The sequence below is a fragment of the Telopea speciosissima genome, chromosome 3 (genome assembly GCF_018873765.1).
Source record: "Telopea speciosissima isolate NSW1024214 ecotype Mountain lineage chromosome 3, Tspe_v1, whole genome shotgun sequence".
NCBI classification, from domain to species: Eukaryota; Viridiplantae; Streptophyta; class Magnoliopsida; order Proteales; family Proteaceae; genus Telopea; species Telopea speciosissima.
Genome location: NC_057918.1, coordinates 67,666,237 through 67,686,022, shown reverse-complemented (window position 1 = coordinate 67,686,022; position 19,786 = coordinate 67,666,237). Strand labels below are relative to the sequence as shown.

The 19,786-nt window shown below is 37.9% G+C and overlaps 1 protein-coding gene across 1 annotated transcript; it reads right to left on the bottom strand.

Moving 5' to 3' along the window:
• Positions 1 to 6,578: 6,578 nt before the first annotated feature.
• LOC122655451 (MDIS1-interacting receptor like kinase 2-like) lies at positions 6,579 to 8,972 on the bottom strand. The gene is made up of 3 exons (XM_043849648.1): positions 8,968 to 8,972; positions 8,142 to 8,836; positions 6,579 to 7,003 (listed from the first exon to the last, which is right to left on the bottom strand). The coding sequence occupies exons 1-3, from the start codon at positions 8,970 to 8,972 to the stop codon at positions 6,660 to 6,662; spliced, it is 1,044 nt and encodes a 347-aa protein (XP_043705583.1). The 3' UTR covers positions 6,579 to 6,659.
• Positions 8,973 to 19,786: the final 10,814 nt, after the last annotated feature.

The following is a 19,786-nucleotide window of genomic DNA, read 5'->3' as shown; positions in this document are numbered from 1 at the left end:
AAACATCGATTTTGTAATTGATCCAAACTTATTTTGATCCAATCCCAGATCAAAATGGCCGAGTCCGATCCAAATTCTAATTCCATGTTTTGAAACCTAGATCTAAGAACTTAATCACTCTTTGAGTTAAAGTCATCAAGCTCTCTTGCCCCTCCCATGAGGCAAATTGAGACAAGAATCAACAAGGTATTCCTACACATATTTCTTTATCCAATTATTTTTAATTTCCACTTTGTGGGTCTTTTTTCAGTTTAATATTGAGAGCTTTGAGTCTTTCTTCTATCCATTCCATCAATAAAGTTTCAATTATCAAATTCTTGGATCATGCCCGTTGTCCATGCTTTTGGAAATTTTAGAGTTCATTCAACTCAACCACGCCTTTTCTAGATTAAAAAGGGTTATCATAATATTCTCTTTCTCCCAATCCATAATAAGGGATCATAAATAAAATATAATAAAATACCCATAAAATAAAATCAAGGCCCTTGGCCCACTTTTAGCTGAGGAAAATCTAACACTAGATATGTCTAGAAAAATTACAAAATTCTCCTACTACTATTACTACTACTCTACACTAAACCTCATCCATTTGTTGCCTAGGGACAAATGATCCATCAACAACTACTTCTTAGATTAATCTCAATAGGGTGGCCTTCCATTTGTATCACATTGTCTCATTACCATTGGGAGAAAAGGTCTTTTTGGCCCCCACCCCAAGTGACAAGATGAACAAAGAGGGGTTATACAAATTCCAAACGAATCATTTCACAAATAGAAAATCTTTTTAAAATAACTTTGGGTCTTTCTGCTCATGCCATCGATAAAGTTTTAATTTTCAAATTCTTGGATCATCAAATTCAAGACCTTTGAACGTGCCCAGGGTCTTGGAATCAAGCCTTTTCAAAATTGAATAAGGTTTTGGTTCATGAATCATAATTTTCTCTTTCTCCCAATCCCCTCAAAAATGTTTAATAAATAAAATAAGAGAAAAGGATCGCCACCCCGTTGCATATTGTGGCACACCGTACCCCTAATAATTTTTGCCTTTTCGGGGAGTGTGTCGATCATTTCGTATACCCCTTGTGTCTAAGCTAGCATATGGACACACCACAATGCACGATCAAGTGACATTCTATCTTTCTCCCATGTATATATTTTTAGTCATTGAAAGTGTTTTTACTGAGATATGAGTTACACTAATTCTTCGAGATTCCCTATTTCTAGGTTACTAAACCGGTTGTTTATTATTCAAATCTCTGCCAGCGTTATATTTAATCTGATCTTATTAATATCATGGTTCTGAATCATAACATCTAATCCCTTTCATATCATTGGCTGAGGATTCCACAATGATTTAGACTTTGTTTGATTGATTAGGGAAATTAAAGGGAAGGGTAAACCTAAAAAAGAAACTTATGTAATCATTATTCCACATAATTATATTAATAACTCCAAATCATTTCGTATTTAATTAGCAATGAAAATTTTCACTTTCCTTCTTTTTAATTTCCCTTGGAAGCAAACAGAGCCTTATAAGGGAATGATGCCCAGTCACGTGGCCCCTGCACTAGCATGGGGCAAATGAAGGTATGTGTGGGGGCCTTGATGGGGATTTTACATTTTATAGGGAGGTGAAGCAGTCATTTCAGGGGATTGTGTTTGGGAGTGTAGGCCACGCGACCAAGATAGGTTTTTTTCCCCCATAATTTAAATAAGGAAAAAAAATCTCTACTTAGTGGTGTTTCCCACTACCCTCTCATAAGGCACCTTGAGATGACGCCTCTATCCCTGGGTAGATACCCAAGCGTGCTCCCCCATTGGCCTAGACACTTGTGTAAAGCCCATGCGACCAAGTAGAGATCTCTTACCCTTTAATTAAAGCTTTTTTATATGGCCCAAACCCACTTTAACAAACAACAATTCAACACTAGTGGAATCACCTTCAACATTTCTACCGAAAAAAAAGAATCACCTTCAACAATCGGGCCCAAGTTTAGGTCCTACGGATCCATCCCAGGATCTGAAGACAACAAGAAGGTATCAACTTTGAACTGACTAGTAATTCGAATTGAAAATGATAAAATCCAACCCAAACCGGATCAATTGTCTTGGTTTGGTTTTGAATATTTATAAAAAAAATTGGTTGATTCGATTTGATTTTAAACCCGTAAACCATTAATTTCAAACCGAATATGTTGAAATCCTATTAGGGGTGCAAGTATGGCCCTGCCGGCCCGAACCCACCCTGAGCCCGAACAGGGTCTGGGCTGAGATATTTGGCCCTGAGGGCGGGTCAGGGCTGGAAACTTCTGGCCCTGAGTTAGGGTCGGGTCGGGTTAGGGTTGAGGCCTCGAGCTAAGCTTGGCCTGGCCCGGCCCGACCCTGATTTAAGTTATACTATAAAATATATATTGATATAATTTATACATTATGAACTTTAAATTTCACCCACATTTTTTTATATAATATACTATATATGAAGACAATAAGTGTTATAATATAATTTATTATATTGTTATTTTATGTAAAATTAATAAGTTCTTCCCAGCTCATTTCAACCCATGCTTTTCTTTCCCCCTCCCCATGATCAGGGCCAATTAGGGTCGGCCCGGCCCGACCCTGAGGGCGGGCCCGGGTTGGATTTTTCTGGCCCTGAGTCAGGGTTGGGTCAGGCTTGGGCCCAGCTAAGGGGACTTGGGGTTGGGCTAGGGTTCTACAAAGCCCGGCCCAACCCGACCCTGTTCAGCCCCAAATCCTATATTACGATTATATTGTTAGTGATTAGAAACTTGTGCTTGATGATGAAACAGTCTAAATTTGAATGGTCAATTAGAAATTGCATGGAAGGTAAGCCTAGGCAAGTCAATGAAATCGTCAAGCAAGGTTCACAAGTTGGAAGATTAGAATCAAGCTTGGACGATATCAAAACATTCCAATAAGCCCATGTGTGGTATGATGTGGCGACAAAATTTGAAGACCATTTAGCCACCTCGATCATTAAGTCCATCTTAGTCGCGTGGCTTTGGACATAGACACAAGGGCTCATGAAAGTACCATCCTACCACGTATGGAAATAAAAAATGACATCTTTGCTGATGTCCCTACGTATGTTTTCATTGGCCTACATGCTAGTGCATGCGTCACATAACTAGACATCAATCTCTTGCCCTTAATTTTTTTTTGATAAAAATCTCTTGCACTTAATTTAATTACATACATTAATAGAAAGCAATTTACTAATAGGTCCATGAAATTAACATTTAATATTCATATTAAAAATCTATTTTTCACTCTTACAAAGGTTTGCTGGGGTTCTCCCCCTCGTTTTCTTGTTTCTCCTTTGACTCGAGGTGGGAATTTCTCCTACTTTGATTTCTTTTAACAAAATTCGTCTTCGGTTCAAAAAAAACAAAAAAAAAAAACAATGAAAGGTAGGGTGCACCACCTAAGGAAAAGGTTGGCCTTAATTGCGCAAGTACTGAGCAATGGGCTAGCCTACCTGGCCCCTTTGGTCTGGTCCGGGTTAGACCCTATGGGTTTTATATGGTTAACACCAACCCTCATATTCTTGGACTGAGCTCGGGCCATATCGGAACGATTCAAGATGAAAAAGCCATTTTTCATTAAGAGTTAATTTGTTTATAACCTACCCGGCTACAACAAGATGTAAATGAATAGTCAAAATCCGTTTTTGTATCTGTGTCCGTATCTGTGTAGCACTATCTGAATCCATCCGAAAGCTAAACGGATATGGATACGGATAAGCTATCGGTATCCGAAAATCTATATTTACATGTAAACGGATAAAATATCTGATATGTATCCATGCCCGTATTCGTGTCCGTATCCGTTTAGCATTATCTGTATCCTTGTTCGTATCCATTTTGCACTATTCGAATCTGTCCGAAAGCTGATCGGATGCAGATGCAAATATAGCACTATCCGTACTGAATCCGATCCGTTTACATCCCTAATTAGAACATTAACACACCTATTTTGTAGTTGATCCAAACTGATTTTGTTGGTCAAACAACGGTCCAGGGATCAAACCATGGTTCCCTAGGGAGGCCAAGATATTTATCCTCTGGGTTTTGCACGCCCTGGGTTAGTCCATGGTGTCCCATGGATGACCAATTTAATTTTTAGGGCTTCCCATGGTTGCCCATGGGAACCCTGGTGTATTCCTGTTAGGGTTTCTCCTTCCTTCATGTGTCCCATAAAATTTATTATCACAGTAGGGACGAAGAAACTCATCCCTAGTCCATCACATGGCAAGGGGGATCCATCCCTAACTCGAATGCGCAGTGGAAATGGTCGATTCGAGTTTCTTTCGCATCCCATGAACATTAAATAATTAAAACAAAAAGAAATTATTCAAGAACTGCTAACCTGGTGAGCCTCAAGTGTTACTCCTCCAATAGATAGTGGTTCTTCCTCCAAGAAGCACTTCGAGCAGACATATCTGAACCTTAACTGGTGCTACCAAGGTTCTCCAAGCCAATCCCAACGTATCTCGAACTAGATCTGGGTTTCTAAAACCCTAGCGCTCAAGAACTAGAGAGCAAGAAGAAGAAACACAAGAGAGAGAGAAGAGAAAGCCAAAAACGTGGAGAGGGGGTGGCTTTGAAAAACATGGAAGCCTAGTCTCTCCCACGTTTTGGTCTCCTTTTAAATAAAAAAAATAAATATTAAATTAAATCCTAATAGGATTTAATATAATCCCAGTGAGAGTCTGACTCTCTCTCTCCTGATATTTCTCTTGATTGGCTCTTTCTGTCTATCTCAAAATCCTTTACTAGGTGAAGAAGCAGAATCTAATAGGGAATGTGCTAATTAACTACTTTATTTAATTATTAATGGATAATTACAATTAGCACCAAAATCATTAATTAAATAAAGAGTCAATTAAATTAGCAAATTTCAAATAATTCCCTATATGATAACTATTTATCATATACAACCCCCCCACTAATCAACACCATCATTATGAAATCTAGGGCATGTACACATGTACTACCAAACCCCAATCCATAGTACATATCCATATAAGAAAGTCTGTGCATCTGATCGGGTCCCGCGAAATTCGATTAAACACTTTGTTCAAATATATATAAATAATGTATCATTTTATGTAAAATAAATTTTTGCAAAACCATTTTCAAAACGACACTGGATCCAGATTCCGATTCGACCATACACAGACAGTCTCAATCTTGGTGTTCCCCAATTGGGCAGTGGTGACCATGTTGGATAACTCCTTCACTCACAAAGTGTTCACGCATTCCCAGAACATCAGCTTTGACTCGTTTGAGTCTCAGTCATTGATGAACCAAAGAATGCGATCACACTTTGCAATGATAGGGTTCCCTCAGGCATAGGGTATCGGTGACATATGTTTATCCCTTCCTACATCTGGCAGTAATACATGAGGGAATCGACAAAGTAGATTCTTCACCAATACACACATCAAACATGTGAGCACTCGCATTCGTACCCTAACATCACATGTCTAGGCATACCCAATGCGACGACCATATGATAAGGGTGCCCACCCCAAACCCTAGTTGTGACTACCATTTTAAATAAAACTTACGGACACATAATGCTCAAAAAGTTTATATCGCATGTGATAATATTAAACTAAAATGTATAAATGTTCAATACAAAGGTGCACCCGGTTGAACCGGACCGAACCGAATTTGATGGACACACACTTGTCCAACACTTCTACCAACAACTTTGGGTCTTTTTGCTCATGCCATCAATTAAGTTTCAATTTGCAAATTCTTGAATCATCAAAGTCAAGACCTTTGCTTGTGCCCAGGGTCTTGGAATCAAGCCTTTTCAAAATTGGATAATGTTTTAGTTCATAAATCATAATATTCTCTTTCTCCCAATCCCCCTGAAAAAATTTAATAAATAAAATAAGAGAAAAGGAACGTCACCCGGTTGCACATTGTGGCACACCCCTGATAATTTCTGCCTTTCCAAGAAATGTGCCGGTCATTAAGTTCGACTGCATCAGAAAACACTGACCATTTGAAACTCCAAATGGCCGGAATCATCCTCCCTTAGGCTCTATGATTCACTTTTTGTTTCAGATATTTACAAAATAAAAAAATAAAAAAATAAAAAAAAAATTGAGCAAAAACCAGAAGGGAAAGGGTAAAGTCAGAAAGAGATTATCCGAATTAACCATCGACCTAAACAAATAAGAGACAACTTAATTAGTTAATTCATAATCCAACCAATATGGGGGAAGATAAAGAGAAAGAAAGAGTTTACTTTCTTTAAGGGACAGACTGAGAATATTTCTGTGTAGAATTTGTTTAACCAAATATTTGCGATTCGAGAATGATCATGTTTTTTGGCAAGGGATAAAATAACTATTTGCTAACCAGATTTTATGATAACATAATATTTATAGTAAACCATAATTCATTCTAAAGAACAAGTTTCATGCTTTATTTTTTGTTTTTGTTTTTTTTTTTTTTAAATTCTAGAAACAACGTGCTTAAAAGTTCAACATAGGAGTACCAAAAAAAAATTATTCAATTTAAGACAAAAACAACAATACTTTAAATACATCATGAAAACACCTTAGCAATCTATGATCCACTTACAAGAAACTTTATGGATTTGAATTTATTTTGATGTGCCTAATTGCCACAATGAATTTGTGCAAAAGGGATGCCATCAGGGTTCGTAGGACTTCCTAGTTCCTGAGACACGTATTGCATAGTTGGACGAGATTTTGGATTGGTGTGCAAGCATGCAATTCCAAGCATCATTGAGAAACTCAGATTTTCTGCTACCAATTGTGTTGGTGGTGGAAGACGCGAGTCTAACACATCCTTTAGTATAATGTCTTTTGCATTTGGAAAGGATAATGAAGAGATGAGTTCACCCGGATGGTTTCCCATAATTATCTCTATTGCCAATACCCCTACCCCAAAGCTATAAACATCGCATTTTTCCGTCACAACCATTGTATAAGCAAGCTCTGAAAGTGGGGGGGGGGGGGGGCACAACCATTGTATAAGCAAGCTCTGAAAATGGGGGGGGGGGCGAAAAAGTAAGAAAAAAAAATGAATTTAGAGTCTTCATATAATCTTATGGCAACATTCAGATTACTAATTCAAGAAATAGGTAATATTTGACAACAATAGCAAGTATTTTTAGTAAAGAAATGAAAATACTAGAGCAATTTCTTGGTAATCTTGTTTGGTTGATTGTAGATTTCTTTTTGTTTTGAGTAAATTACATGTCACCCCCTGATTTTCAAACGAAACTCAGATCACCCCCTGTTTTTTGAAAAAACTCAAATCACCTCCTGATTTAGACTCCAATATGTCAAATTAGTCCCTACCGTTAGTTATTTTATGCTGTTAAGTGATGATGTCAGCCAACTAAATTTAAATCCCTAAACTACCCTTGACCAATATTGAAGATGATGGAAGGGTAGTATTGTAAATTTAATTTAATTCTAATGTTTTAGTACAAGGTAAAATAATCCTTTCACATCAATTACTAACAACAGACTAACACCATTATAGTAGAAGGGGTGATTTGAGTTTTTTTTTCAAAAATCAGGGGGTGATCTAAGTTTCGTTTAAAAACAAGAGGGGTGAAGTGTAATTTACCTTTTTGTTTTTATATTCTGTAGTATTTCTTTATGGGGCCGGGAAGGTTGATTGACCTGTTTATTGCTAAAGACTTATGCTATTACAAGGGTTTCCACTGTTAAAATCTTTTTGTAAAAAGTATATTGTTAATTTCTAAAGGGATCACTTATTCTTTTTGTTGGTGACTTGCGAACCATCCTACTTACCAAGACCGCTATATTATTGGAATGAGGAATGAGAGTTTACCAAGGTAGAGCAGCTAGTATGTGCTTGAGCACATTATACGATATTGAATTTAAGGCTTGGGGTAAAGTGGGTAACCATTGAAAATAATTGAATTTTTTGGCCCATAACTCTATGAAACTAAAGTTAGGTTGCAGCTATTAAAGAATTAATTCTAGGCTTCATCTGGTAAATAATTGAATTTTTTGGGGTAAAAACGATTGAATGGTTCAAATGTTATCAATGTGCTTAGAATTATAAGCATGGATAAAGGAGGAATAATTGGTAACTTACCTGGAGCAATATATCCATATGTGCCTGCAATTATAGTGCGATTGGATGAATCAGGATTTTGAAATCTAGAAGTTCCAAAATCAGTGACATGAGGCTCGAGATCTGCATCCAACAAGATATTGTTGCTCGATATGTCCCGATGAATTAATGGTGGTGTGCAATCATGATGCATGTAAGACAAAGCATGAGCAACCCCTTTGATGACATTTATACATTTCTTCCAATCCAATTCTACGGTTTCTGCTTCATTTCCAAGAACATAAGCTAAGCTTCCCATATCTATGTATTCATAAATTAAGAAATTACACCTTGGATGGGAGCAAAACCCATACAGTTTCACAATGTTCCGTTGCCTTATTCTTGTTAATACATGTATCTCATTAGTGAAGTTCTTCTCAAAGGCTTTCTCCTCAGCTTCTTGGCGATGAAGTTTTTTCACAGCTACTACGTTCCCTGTAGGTAGCTTTGCTATGTAAACGCTCCCATAACCTCCAGTGCCAATGCAATATTTGATGTCAAATTCTTCTGTAGCTTCCATGATGTCATTATATGCAATTGTCCCGTCGTAGTTCCATATGAAAAATATATCTCCATTTTGTTGTGCTCTTATGTAGAATTGGATCGATATAGCAATGCGAGGAGACACGGACGATTTAACGTGGTTCGGTGAAACACCTACATCCACGGACAGAACACTGAAGTTTCATTCATACCACAAAACTCATACACCCAAACTCTTAAATACAAAAACACTTCACAACGGTCATATTCCTTCTTAAGGAATAAACCTCAACGGATATATCCCAACGGATATATCCCAACCAACAGCATTTAATACTCCCCCTCAAGTTGGGGCGAAGATATCAATAGAGCCCAACTTGGCTAAAATGGAATAAAAGTGATCTTTTGATGTAGCTTTGGTAAATATGTCCGCCAGCTGAGTTGCACTTAGAACATAGGAAGTTTCAATAATCTTGTTCTGAACTTTTTCCCGGATGAAATGACAGTCGACTTCTATGTGCTTGGTTCGTTCATGGAAGACAGGATTTGAGGCGATGTGCATTGCAGCTTGGTTATCACAAAATAATTTAATCGGAGTCTTTGGCTCCATGCCGAGATCTTGAAGGAGATATTTTAGCCATATCAATTCACTGGTTGTAGATGCCATTGAACGGTATTCGGCTTCTGCACTAGATCGAGCCATCACGTTTTGTTTTTTGCTTTTCCAGGTGACAAGATTTCCTCCTACGAAAGTACAAAATCCTGTAGTAGACTTTCTATCAGTTGGATTTCCGGCCCAGTCAGCATCTGAGTATCCAAGGATATTGTTATGATTGTTTTTCTTCATCCAAATCCCCCTTCCAGGAGAGGATTTTAGGAAACTCAAAATTCTGTTTACAGCTTCCATGTGACCCTTTTTTGGAGTATGCATGTATTGACTTACAAGACCAACCGCATAGGCAATATCAGGTCTAGTGATTGTAAGGTAAATTAATCTTCCAACTAACCTTTGAAACTGACCAATATCTTCAAGGGGATCACCATCATTCATTCTATTTTTGGATTGGTGATCAATAGGAGTACAAATAGGTTTAACTCCTAATTTTCCTGTTTCTTTTAATAAGTCAAGAACATATTTTCTTTGAGAAATGAAGAGACCCTTTTTGGAATAAGCAACTTCAATTCCAAGGAAATACTTCATTTTTCCAAGATCTTTGATATCGAACTTCTTTCTCAAGTACATTTTTAGATTTGAAATGCTATTTTCATCATTTCCAGTGACAACAATGTCGTCAACATAGATTAGGACAACTGTGATTCCTGAAGAACTTCTTTTTGAAAACATGGATGAATCAGCAGCACTTCTTTTAAATCCATTACTTGTTAGGGCCAAGCTTAATTTAGCATACCAGGCTCTAGGCGATTGTTTAAGCCCATATATAGCCTTTTTCAATTTACAAACAATATCCGATCTGAGCTCTTGGGGGTGTCCTGGAGGAAGCTCCATATAGACCTCTTCCTCTAGGTCCCCATGTAAAAAGGCATTTTTCACATCCATTTGCATTAAGGGCCATCCATTGTTCACAGCTATGGACATTAGGACCCTAATAGTATTCATTTTCGCTACTGGAGCGAAGGTTTCCTTGTAATCCACTCCATATGTTTGAGTGAAGCCTTTAGCAACAAGCCTAGCCTTGTACCTTTCTATGGTACCATCACTGTTATATTTAATTTTATAGACCCACTTGCATCCCACAGTCTTCTTTCCTTTGGGAATTTTTACAATTTTCCATGTTTTATTTTTATCTAAAGCTTGAAGCTCTTCTTGCATTGCTGTCCTCCACTTGGGATGAGAATTGGCCTCAGAAAACTTAGTAGGCTCCTTATTACTCTCAATGGTGGTAAGGAAAGCAACATGATCAGAGGAAATTTGGTTGTACCCAACATAGTCTTGAATGGGAAAGGAGACTGTGTGATACGTGTAGAAATCTTGAAGTCTAGAGAGAGGTCTAGAAATACGGGTTGACCGACGAACTTCTTGAGTTTCGGAGTTCTCCTGGGTTTCTTGAGGAGGATTGACCTCAATGGTGTCAAGATGACTATGCTCTTGTATATGCTCTTGTGCAACAATAGGCAAAGGAGTAAGATCATAGTTAAGGTCATTTAGATTCTCCCCCTGACTCCTACTGTAAGGATCCTTAAAGTAGGAGTCATTTTCCACAAAATGAACATGATGAGAAATATATAACGTATGACGAAGAGGGTCATAGCACTTGTATCAACACCCAAAAACACGAAGATGTTCTAAATTACATGTTTTTCCCAAGATCTCCATTGGAGATTTGTAAGTTAGAACATGACTGGGTATCCTATTGATTAAATGGCATGCAGTTAACACAGCATCAGACCAATATTCTTTTGGCATATTTCTTTGAAATAGGAGGGATCGGGTGACTTCAAGCAAATGACGATTTTTTCTTTCTGCAATACCATTTTGCTGGGGAGTCCCAACACAAGTGGTTTGATGTATAATTCATTTTTCTTTTGTGTAGTCACTAAAAAGATGATTGATATATTCAGTACCATTATCAGTTCGAAGAACCTTTATGTGAGCACTAAATTGGTTAAGGATCATACAAGTAAATTCCTTGAAAATGATCAAGGCTTCAGATTTATGTTTTAGCAAATAAATCCAGGTAGCACGAGATTTATCATCAATGAAGGTAATAAAGTATTTAAACCCATCTCGTGATTCTACCGGGGCGAGTCCCCATAAGTCAGAATGTACTAGGTCAAACAAGGCATCCGATTTATGAAAAGATTGAGTAAAGGGAAGTTTAGTTTGTTTAGCAAAACGGCAAATGTCACAACTATGAGAATTAAAACCATTTAAAGGAAATAAAAGGTTCAAGATTTTATCTGAAGGATGTCTAGTTTGAAGATGCCAAAGCTTGCAATCTTTTTGCTCTTTTGGTCTAGCCTGAAGAGCATGAGTGGGTTGTTCCAAGAGGTATAGGCCATGTTGAAGGTATCCGTCACCAATCTTCCTCCCCGTGATCCGGTCCTGAAAAATGACCTTATTTGGAGAGAAAATAACATTGCAATTCAAGGAGTTAGTAAGCTTACTAACAGATAACAAATTTGAAGGAAAGGATGGTAGAAATAATGCTTCTGTGTCAGAAGAAAAAATTTTAGTGTACCCTTTTCCTTGAATAGGGATAATAGATCCATTAGCCACAGTCACAAATTGTTTTGAGGGAATTTTCTCAAGTTGTGAAATGCAATTACTATTGCCTGTCATGTGGTCTGTGGCTCCTGAATCGACAACCCATGAATTAGAATTATTTGAAGTAAAATGAGCATAAGGTGTACCATTTTCACTAGCTAATGAGGAATGAGAGGCTATGGAAGGAACACTGGTGGGATTGCTAGCCGATGGCTGCTGGGTAAGCCGTTGCAGAAGTTGAGTCAGAAGCTCAACCGAACTTGTGGTGTTACATGCTGCAGTTTGAGTCATATTTTTTTCTTCATTGATCCGTACAGGTCAAAGATGCAGATGCAAGACCCAACATCTGTCTTTGGTATGCCCCGTTCCTTTGCAATGATCACATTTGAAGAGGGGTCGGTTCCCACGACCTCTTCCTCGGCCTCTTGAACTATTGAAATTTCTCCTTTCATTTCCTTGTTTGTGTTCGGTTACCCCAGTATTGGCAATTAAAGCACTGTTTTCATGAGCACTATCGGAGATACGAGAAGGGAGATTCATAACTTGTTTCCGGATTTCTTCTTGTTGAATAATAGCACAGACATTTTCAAGAGTGGGAAACTCAGTACTCATAAGAATCTGACTGCGAAGTTGTTCATACTCTAGTTTAAGACATGCAAGCAGTTGAAAGATTTTATCATGCTCTTCTTGAGTCTGTAAAACCTTTAAATCTGTTGTGGGAGGGCGATAAATACGCAGTTCTTCCCATTTTCGTTTTAACAGGCCAAAGAGATCAATAAAGGACATATCACCTTGTGTAATCAGGGATATTTCTTGTTTTATTTGAAAAATCCTAGAGGCATTATTTTGCTGACCATACATGGATTTTATTGAATCCCATAAAACTTTAGCATTGTCAGCACATATGAAGATTTCAGACACAGTAGGTTCCATGGAATTTAGAATCCAAGACATGATCATTTGATCATTTGCTTGCCAATCATCAAACTTGGGATCGTTGGTAGCAACAGGAGCTATTTTTCCATTAACATAACCAATTTTACCTCGACCACATAAGGCCAAGGAAGCTGCCCGTGACCATGGTAGATAATTCAAGCCATTCAAAAGAATAGAGGTGAGCTTGATACCTGTATTGGTTTCATGTCCGGAAGAATCGGCCATTTGAAAGAAAAAACTGAGGCAAAATTGAAAAAGAGCTCGTCCCAGTTCCACGCTCTTGAACTCGTTCCAGAAAAACAACTTGGTGGAAGGACAATCTTTGTCTCTTGCACCAAAGGAGAGTTCTCTATTATAGTGTTAGTTCCAAACATAAAGAAGTAAAAGAAAGAAGGAGCTCAAGAGTGCAGCTGTCAAGAAAGTCAAGACACGTTAGAGGTGAGTTCCAATAAATTAATAAATGGGAAGTGAGTTCCCAGGTCATTAACAAAGAACTTGACCTTTGAATTTGAAAAAAAAAAATTCTGAATAGCTCCTTCAACGTAAGAACCTGATTTTTGAATTTGAAAAATTCTGAATACCTCCTTCAACGTTTTGCAGTTAGAAGCACAAATGAATAAATAATTCTTCAGCAGAAGTGACTCAGTTGCAGGAGGAAATTCCAGTGATTTATAGATACTGCTCTGATACCATGTAGAATTGGATCGATATAGCAATGCGAGGAGACACGGACGATTTAACGTGGTTCAGTGAAACACCTACATCCACGGACAGAACACTGAAGTTTCATTCATACCACAAAACTCATACACCCAAACTCTTAAATACAAAAACACTTCACAACGGTCATATTCCTTCTTAAAGAATAAACCTCAACGGATATATTCCAACGGATATATCCCAACCAACAGCATTCAATATCTTATTGTCTCAATGATGGAATTGATTAACTTTTGTCTAAAGAGGAACCGGACAGTAACAATTACAAATGCAACAAGTATGATGATGTCAGAAAGAGATATAATAATGAGAATCTTAAGCCTTTTCTTGCTACCTCTGCATGGGAGATTCCAATAATGACTACACAAACCTTTATTATTATGATTCCATGAACCTGGTTTAGTTTTCAAAGCTATTTCATCCGGAATAAGACCCTCCAATTCATTGTAGCGTAAGTCCAAAGCCATGATGTTCAAATTGAGTTTCCTCATCTGTGTAGGTATTGGACCATTTAGCTTGTTGTGAGAAAGATCAAGTACCGTTAGCTGACCCAAATCTCCAATTTCCATTGGGATTGAACCGGTAAACTCATTGTTACTTAGGTCTAACACAGTTAGATTTCTCAAATTCCCAATCTGTGTGGGTATTGAACCAGAAAGCACGTTACTTCCCAGTAGCAACCCTTTTAGATTTTCCAAATTCAATATCTGTGTAGGTATTGAACCATAAAACTTGTTACCTCCTAGGTCCAAGTGATTGAGATTTTTGAGGTTTCCCATCTCTCGAGGAATCGAGACATTGATCCTATTGTAAGAGAGGTCCAACTGATTGAGATTTTTGAGGTTTCCTATCTCTCGAGGTATCGAGCCGGTGATTATATTGCCAAAGAGGTCCAAGTGATTGAGATTTTTGAGGTTTCCTATTTCTCGAGGTATTGAGCCATTGATAGTATTGTAAGAAAGGAAGAGATGGGTAAGTTTGGAAAGCATACCGATGTCGACTGGAATAGTTCCCCAAATTCCTTTGGAATGCGTACCAGCGTTGTGTCCAGCATTCCAACTGAGTTCGAGACGAAGTAGATATTGAAAAGAGGAGAAATTCAATCTGTCGAGCTTAGCATCTACCAAGGATTCTGATGGGTCTAAAGCTATATATTACTCTTCTCGCTGTGTTGCAAGTTATTCCCTTCCACTTACAGGGGCTTGTATCATTTGCATTCCAGGAATCAGGAAAGTTGAAACCAATGGCTTTCCAGTTGAGTAGAGCCTTAGCTTCTTCTGTTGACTCTGATGCTCTTCCTGCTATTGTAATAGCAGGGCTTACATTAATGGTGATCAAAAAAACCCAGACAACAACTATTTTCAATACAAACTTAATGAAGGACGACGACGCCATGGGATCGGAGAAGAGAAGAATTGGATTCTGATTATTTGGCTGGTTTCTAAATAAATTCTATCCTTAATATTAAATTCCCTTCCATTGCTCCTATAAATAAATAAATAAATATTATCAAAAAGCTTTGGATTCTGATTACTTTGTTAATTCAATATCATGATTCATGCATGGGTGTCACCTTTTATTACGAAATGAAGAAATTAAGCTATAAAGTTTCCACATACCAGATATGAGCCCGCCCACACGGAACTGCTGTTTTGATAATTGATTTTCCTTCCTACCAAAAAAAAAAAAAAGAGATAATTGATTTTCCTTAATTTCCTGACCACGCGTTTGATCGATCTATTAATTAGTCCCTCTCTGTTCACCTCTCCCAAAGTTTGGTTTGATTTTCCACTTTCAAGAATCCGGATTGAATCGTTCAATTTTGATTTCAGCTGATTTAACTTGTTTGATTCTTGATCAAAACGGTTGAGTTCGATCCGAATTTCTAATTCCATGATTCGCTTTTTAAACCATGGTCTCAAAGCTCAGTTATTCTTTGAGTCAAAGTCATCGAAGTCTCTTGTCCTTCCCACAAGGCAATTTGAGATAAGACTTCATATATATTTTTTATTTTTCTATTCAATCATTTTGTGTAGAAACTTTAAACTGAACCAAATCGGATCATAAATAATCGTCTTAATTTTGATTTTGAATATTGTTAAAAAAAAGGTTGATTCGATCTGGTTTTAAATAAATAGGTAAACCAGTAATTTCGAACCGATTATGTTATGACAGTATACTACAATTATATTTTTAATGATTAGAAATTTGTGATATATTACATGTTATCCCCAGATTTTCAAATGAAACTAAGGTTAAAACATTAAAACATCGATTTTATAATTGATCCAAACTGATATCGATCCACTCCCAGATCAAAATGGCCGAGTCCAATCCAAATTCTAATTCCATGTTTTTAATTAATTCCTGATCTAAAAACTCAGTCACTCTGAGTCAAAGTCATCAAGCTCTCTTACCCCTCCTACAAGGCAAATTGAGACAAGAGTCAACAAGGTCTTCCCACACAAATTTCTTTATCCAATTATTTTTGTCAATCGAGATCTTCTACGGCCTGCTGCCTGGAGCGGCCTGTCTGACGCAGACAATGTCGCACACGAAATGGCCGCTTACCCCCTGCCTGGTGCCTTGCCCAAGCGGGGTAAGATGGTTATTTTGTGCGCGACACTATCTGCGCCAGACAAGCTGCTCCAGGCAGCAGGCCGTAGAAGATCAGGGTCCTATTTTTGTGTGTCCCCAACGTGATTCACTCTGTTTTGTGATTCCAGTTTAAAATCACCAAAGCTCTTGCCACCCACCCACCTTCCCTTATAAAACCAAACTTGAGATAAGAATCAGCTTTTCTGTTTTCCCCTTTGTGGGTCCTCTTTCTTTTTTAAGACTGAGAGCTTTGAGTCTTTCTTCTATCCATTCAGCCATCAATAAAGTTCCACTTATCAAATTCTTGGGTCATCAAGTCGAGGCTTTGCGCGTGTCCATGCTCTTGGAAATTTTAGAGTTCATTCAACTCAACCAAGTCTTTTCTAGATTAAAAAGGGTTGTCATAATATTCTTTTTCTCCCAATCCATAATAAAGGATCATAAATAAATAAAATAAAATCTAACACTAGGTATGTCTAGTAATAATACAAAATTCTCCTACTACTACTACTACTACTAATCTACACTTAACCTCATCCATTTGTTGCGTAGGGGCAAGTGGTCCTTCAACTGCCATGTCTTAGATTAATCTCAATAGGGTGGTCTTCCATTTGTATCACATTGTCTCATTGCCCTTGGGAAATAAGGTATTTTTGGCCCTCACCCCAAGTGACAAGATGAACAAAGAGGGGTTATACAGATGCAAAACGAATCATTTCACAAATAGAAAATCTGTTTTTTTTTTTTTTTTTTTTTTTTTTTTTTTTTTGTTTTAAATTGAATTGATCCACAATTGGATCAAATCTAAACCTAAACTGGCCCAATTTTATCCCACATAATTATATTAATAACTTCAAATTATTTCATATTTAATTAGCAATATTCACTTGACTTTGCTTGGATTTGAAAAATAAAATAAGAATTACATTGAAAAGCATCATCATTATGCTTATCAATTAAAGTTACATTTCATTTTTAAGTTTGAAAATTTTCACTCTCCTTTTTGATTTCCCTTGGAAGCAAACAGAGCCTTATAAGGGAATGCTGCCCAGTCACGTGGCCCCTGCACCAGCACAGGGCCAATGAGGGGATGCGCAGGGTCCTTGACGGGGATTTTTCATTTTACAGGCAGGTGAAGCGGTCATTTCAGGGGATTGTGTTTGGGAGTGTAGGCCACACGACCAAGATAGCTATTTTTTTTTTTTTTTTGCATAATTTAATTAAGGGAAAAAGATCTCTACTTGGTGGTGTTTCCCACTCCCCTCTCACAAGGCACCTTGAGTTGACACCTCTACCCCAGGTAGATACCCAAGCGTGCTCCCCCATGGCCCCATTGGCCTAGACGCTTGTGTAAAGACCATGTGATTGTTGAACACACAAAGCGCAGATGGCGTGATCGTGTGTTGGTTGTCATTGTTGTCAACACACGGTGCATGTGTGTTGTTGTGGTCAACACAATGCATCTTGGTGCGCTTACAACGCTCGAGGCGCCAAGCAAAGATTCTAGTTGAGTAGACATGCTTATGGCGGTGCGGCAAAGGATGGATTGTGTCATCACCATCCCTAGTAGTTCTTACAGGTTCACTACGGCGTGATATCATTACAAGGGTATGGTAGTGTATAAGAGGTCCCATAGTGTTTGGGAGTCATCCAAGGGTATTTTGGTCATTTGATAGTGTCGTGGCATGTTGGCAATGATATTGGAACATCCGGGGATTATGTGGCAGCATGAGATTGTTCATTGCAGTGTTTGGATGCCTTATACAGCCTTGGGTGAAGGCTAGGTGCATTAAGAATGTTGATTTTATAGGTTTCCGCACTAGCAGCATGTTTGTCAGTATTTTTGGAGGGTATATTGACAGAAATGGGTGGAGTATTCTACATGAATATTTTATTTTGTCGAGTCGTCTTTCTATCGGTTTAAACGGTTCATCAATCCGACTTCAAATGAGGGAGTTATGATTTTTTCCGTTTGGATGCGCAAATTAGAAGCAAATCTAAAAAGTTGGATTTCAAATTTTGCTCTCGGCCAGCAGCTTAAGATCACTTTTTGGTCACAGAGGTTTAAATGCAAATAAATTTAATTAATGTCTATGATGACATAAATAAGTGAGGTTAGAGAGGCTCTTTTTGAAATTATCAAAGTTGCAGAGATTTAAAAAAAAAGGAAATCATTACTCTCCCACGTGAAGGTTGTGAATGGATGAGTTAAAAAGCTTTTCAAAAAATCTTTGATTCCATTTAAAAGCTTTTGATTGGTTCTTCTAAAAGCACTTTGGAAACTGTGCCAATCTCTCTCTACCTTAAGAGAAGTATTTTAATCAATGCTTGATTGAAGATTCTTTTTATGTAAATTCCATTGGCCCATCTAAAAAGGGTTATTTAGTCTTTTATTTGATCTTTTGTACAAAGAAGAGAGAAATGGTTCTTCTTCTTCTCTAAGTGAAAAAGAAGCTACAGAACGGTGGAGAGAAATATAGAAGAAAAAGGGAGAAGGAAAAGAAGAGGAAAAAAGAAAGAAGGTAGAAGAAAAAAAAAGGGATTGCAGCCCTAAGCCCTAAGAGGTGTTGTATGCATCTATGATTTGAGTCTCCCTCTCTATCTCATGTCTCCAGCCCTTCCTTGATGCCATTGATATTCTAAAATCATAGAACCAAAACTTCTTTAGGTGGTTGCAGCCAAGAAGGAAGAGGGAAAAGAGAAAAGGAAGAAGAAACAAGAAGGAGAAAGGAAGAAGAATGAAGGAAGGAAGAAAGAAAGAAAGAAGCAGAGAAGAAAAAGAAGTTTGAAGCCTCATCTCAAGCCCCATCTCAGATTTGGTGGAGGAAACAAAGAAGAAAGGAAAGGGGAAAAGAAAAGAAAAGAAAGAGAAAAAGGAAAGGAAAATAAGAGAAAAGAAAGGAAAGGAAAAGAAAGGAAAAGAAAGAAAAGGAAGAAAACAGTGGTTTCCCACACTGCCAGTAACCACTCCAGGACTCCAGTGACAGAGCACACTTGAAGATTCCAGTTCTCCATCAAATTAGGAGAAATTGAAAATTTCTGTGAGCCACCAGAGTTGCCAGACTCCATCACCGGACATCAGTGATCAGAGACAGTGCATGGTTATGAGATTTTCTACACTTTATTGCTTGTTGTGTTTGATATACTGTATTTTCATTGCATATGCTAGCTAGGTTACACTGCCATAGACCTATGCTATGTGGATTTCATTGTAGGGCATTTGTATAAGCCCAATTGTTTTTATTGAGTTGTGCGATTGCATCCGGACACGATCTTGATTACCGGTGGGTCTTTGGAAAAACTATTGGGGATAACACCCTTGTCTCTATACTTAGGGATAGAAGCAGGTCGGATGTCCTGAGTCATAGGTGTGACTAAAACATCATCTGCCGTGGGTGCGGCCTCTCAGTTTTATGTTGGGAAAATTAGTGATGAGTAGATGCTGAGGTCCAAGTGACCATTACTCCGTGCATGTAGGCAACTTGCCGAAGCACGTATTTCTCTGTGTTGTGGATGCTTGCTTGCTTTGGTTAGAAGTGCATTTTTGTAGGATGGGTGTACACACCTGGTAGAGCCTTTGAGTCTGGCTGGGGTGTGTTTATGATTTTGTGGCTTGTATTCAGATCCTCCAGTTGTGATTGAGTCAATGTGCTTGAGTAAGGGA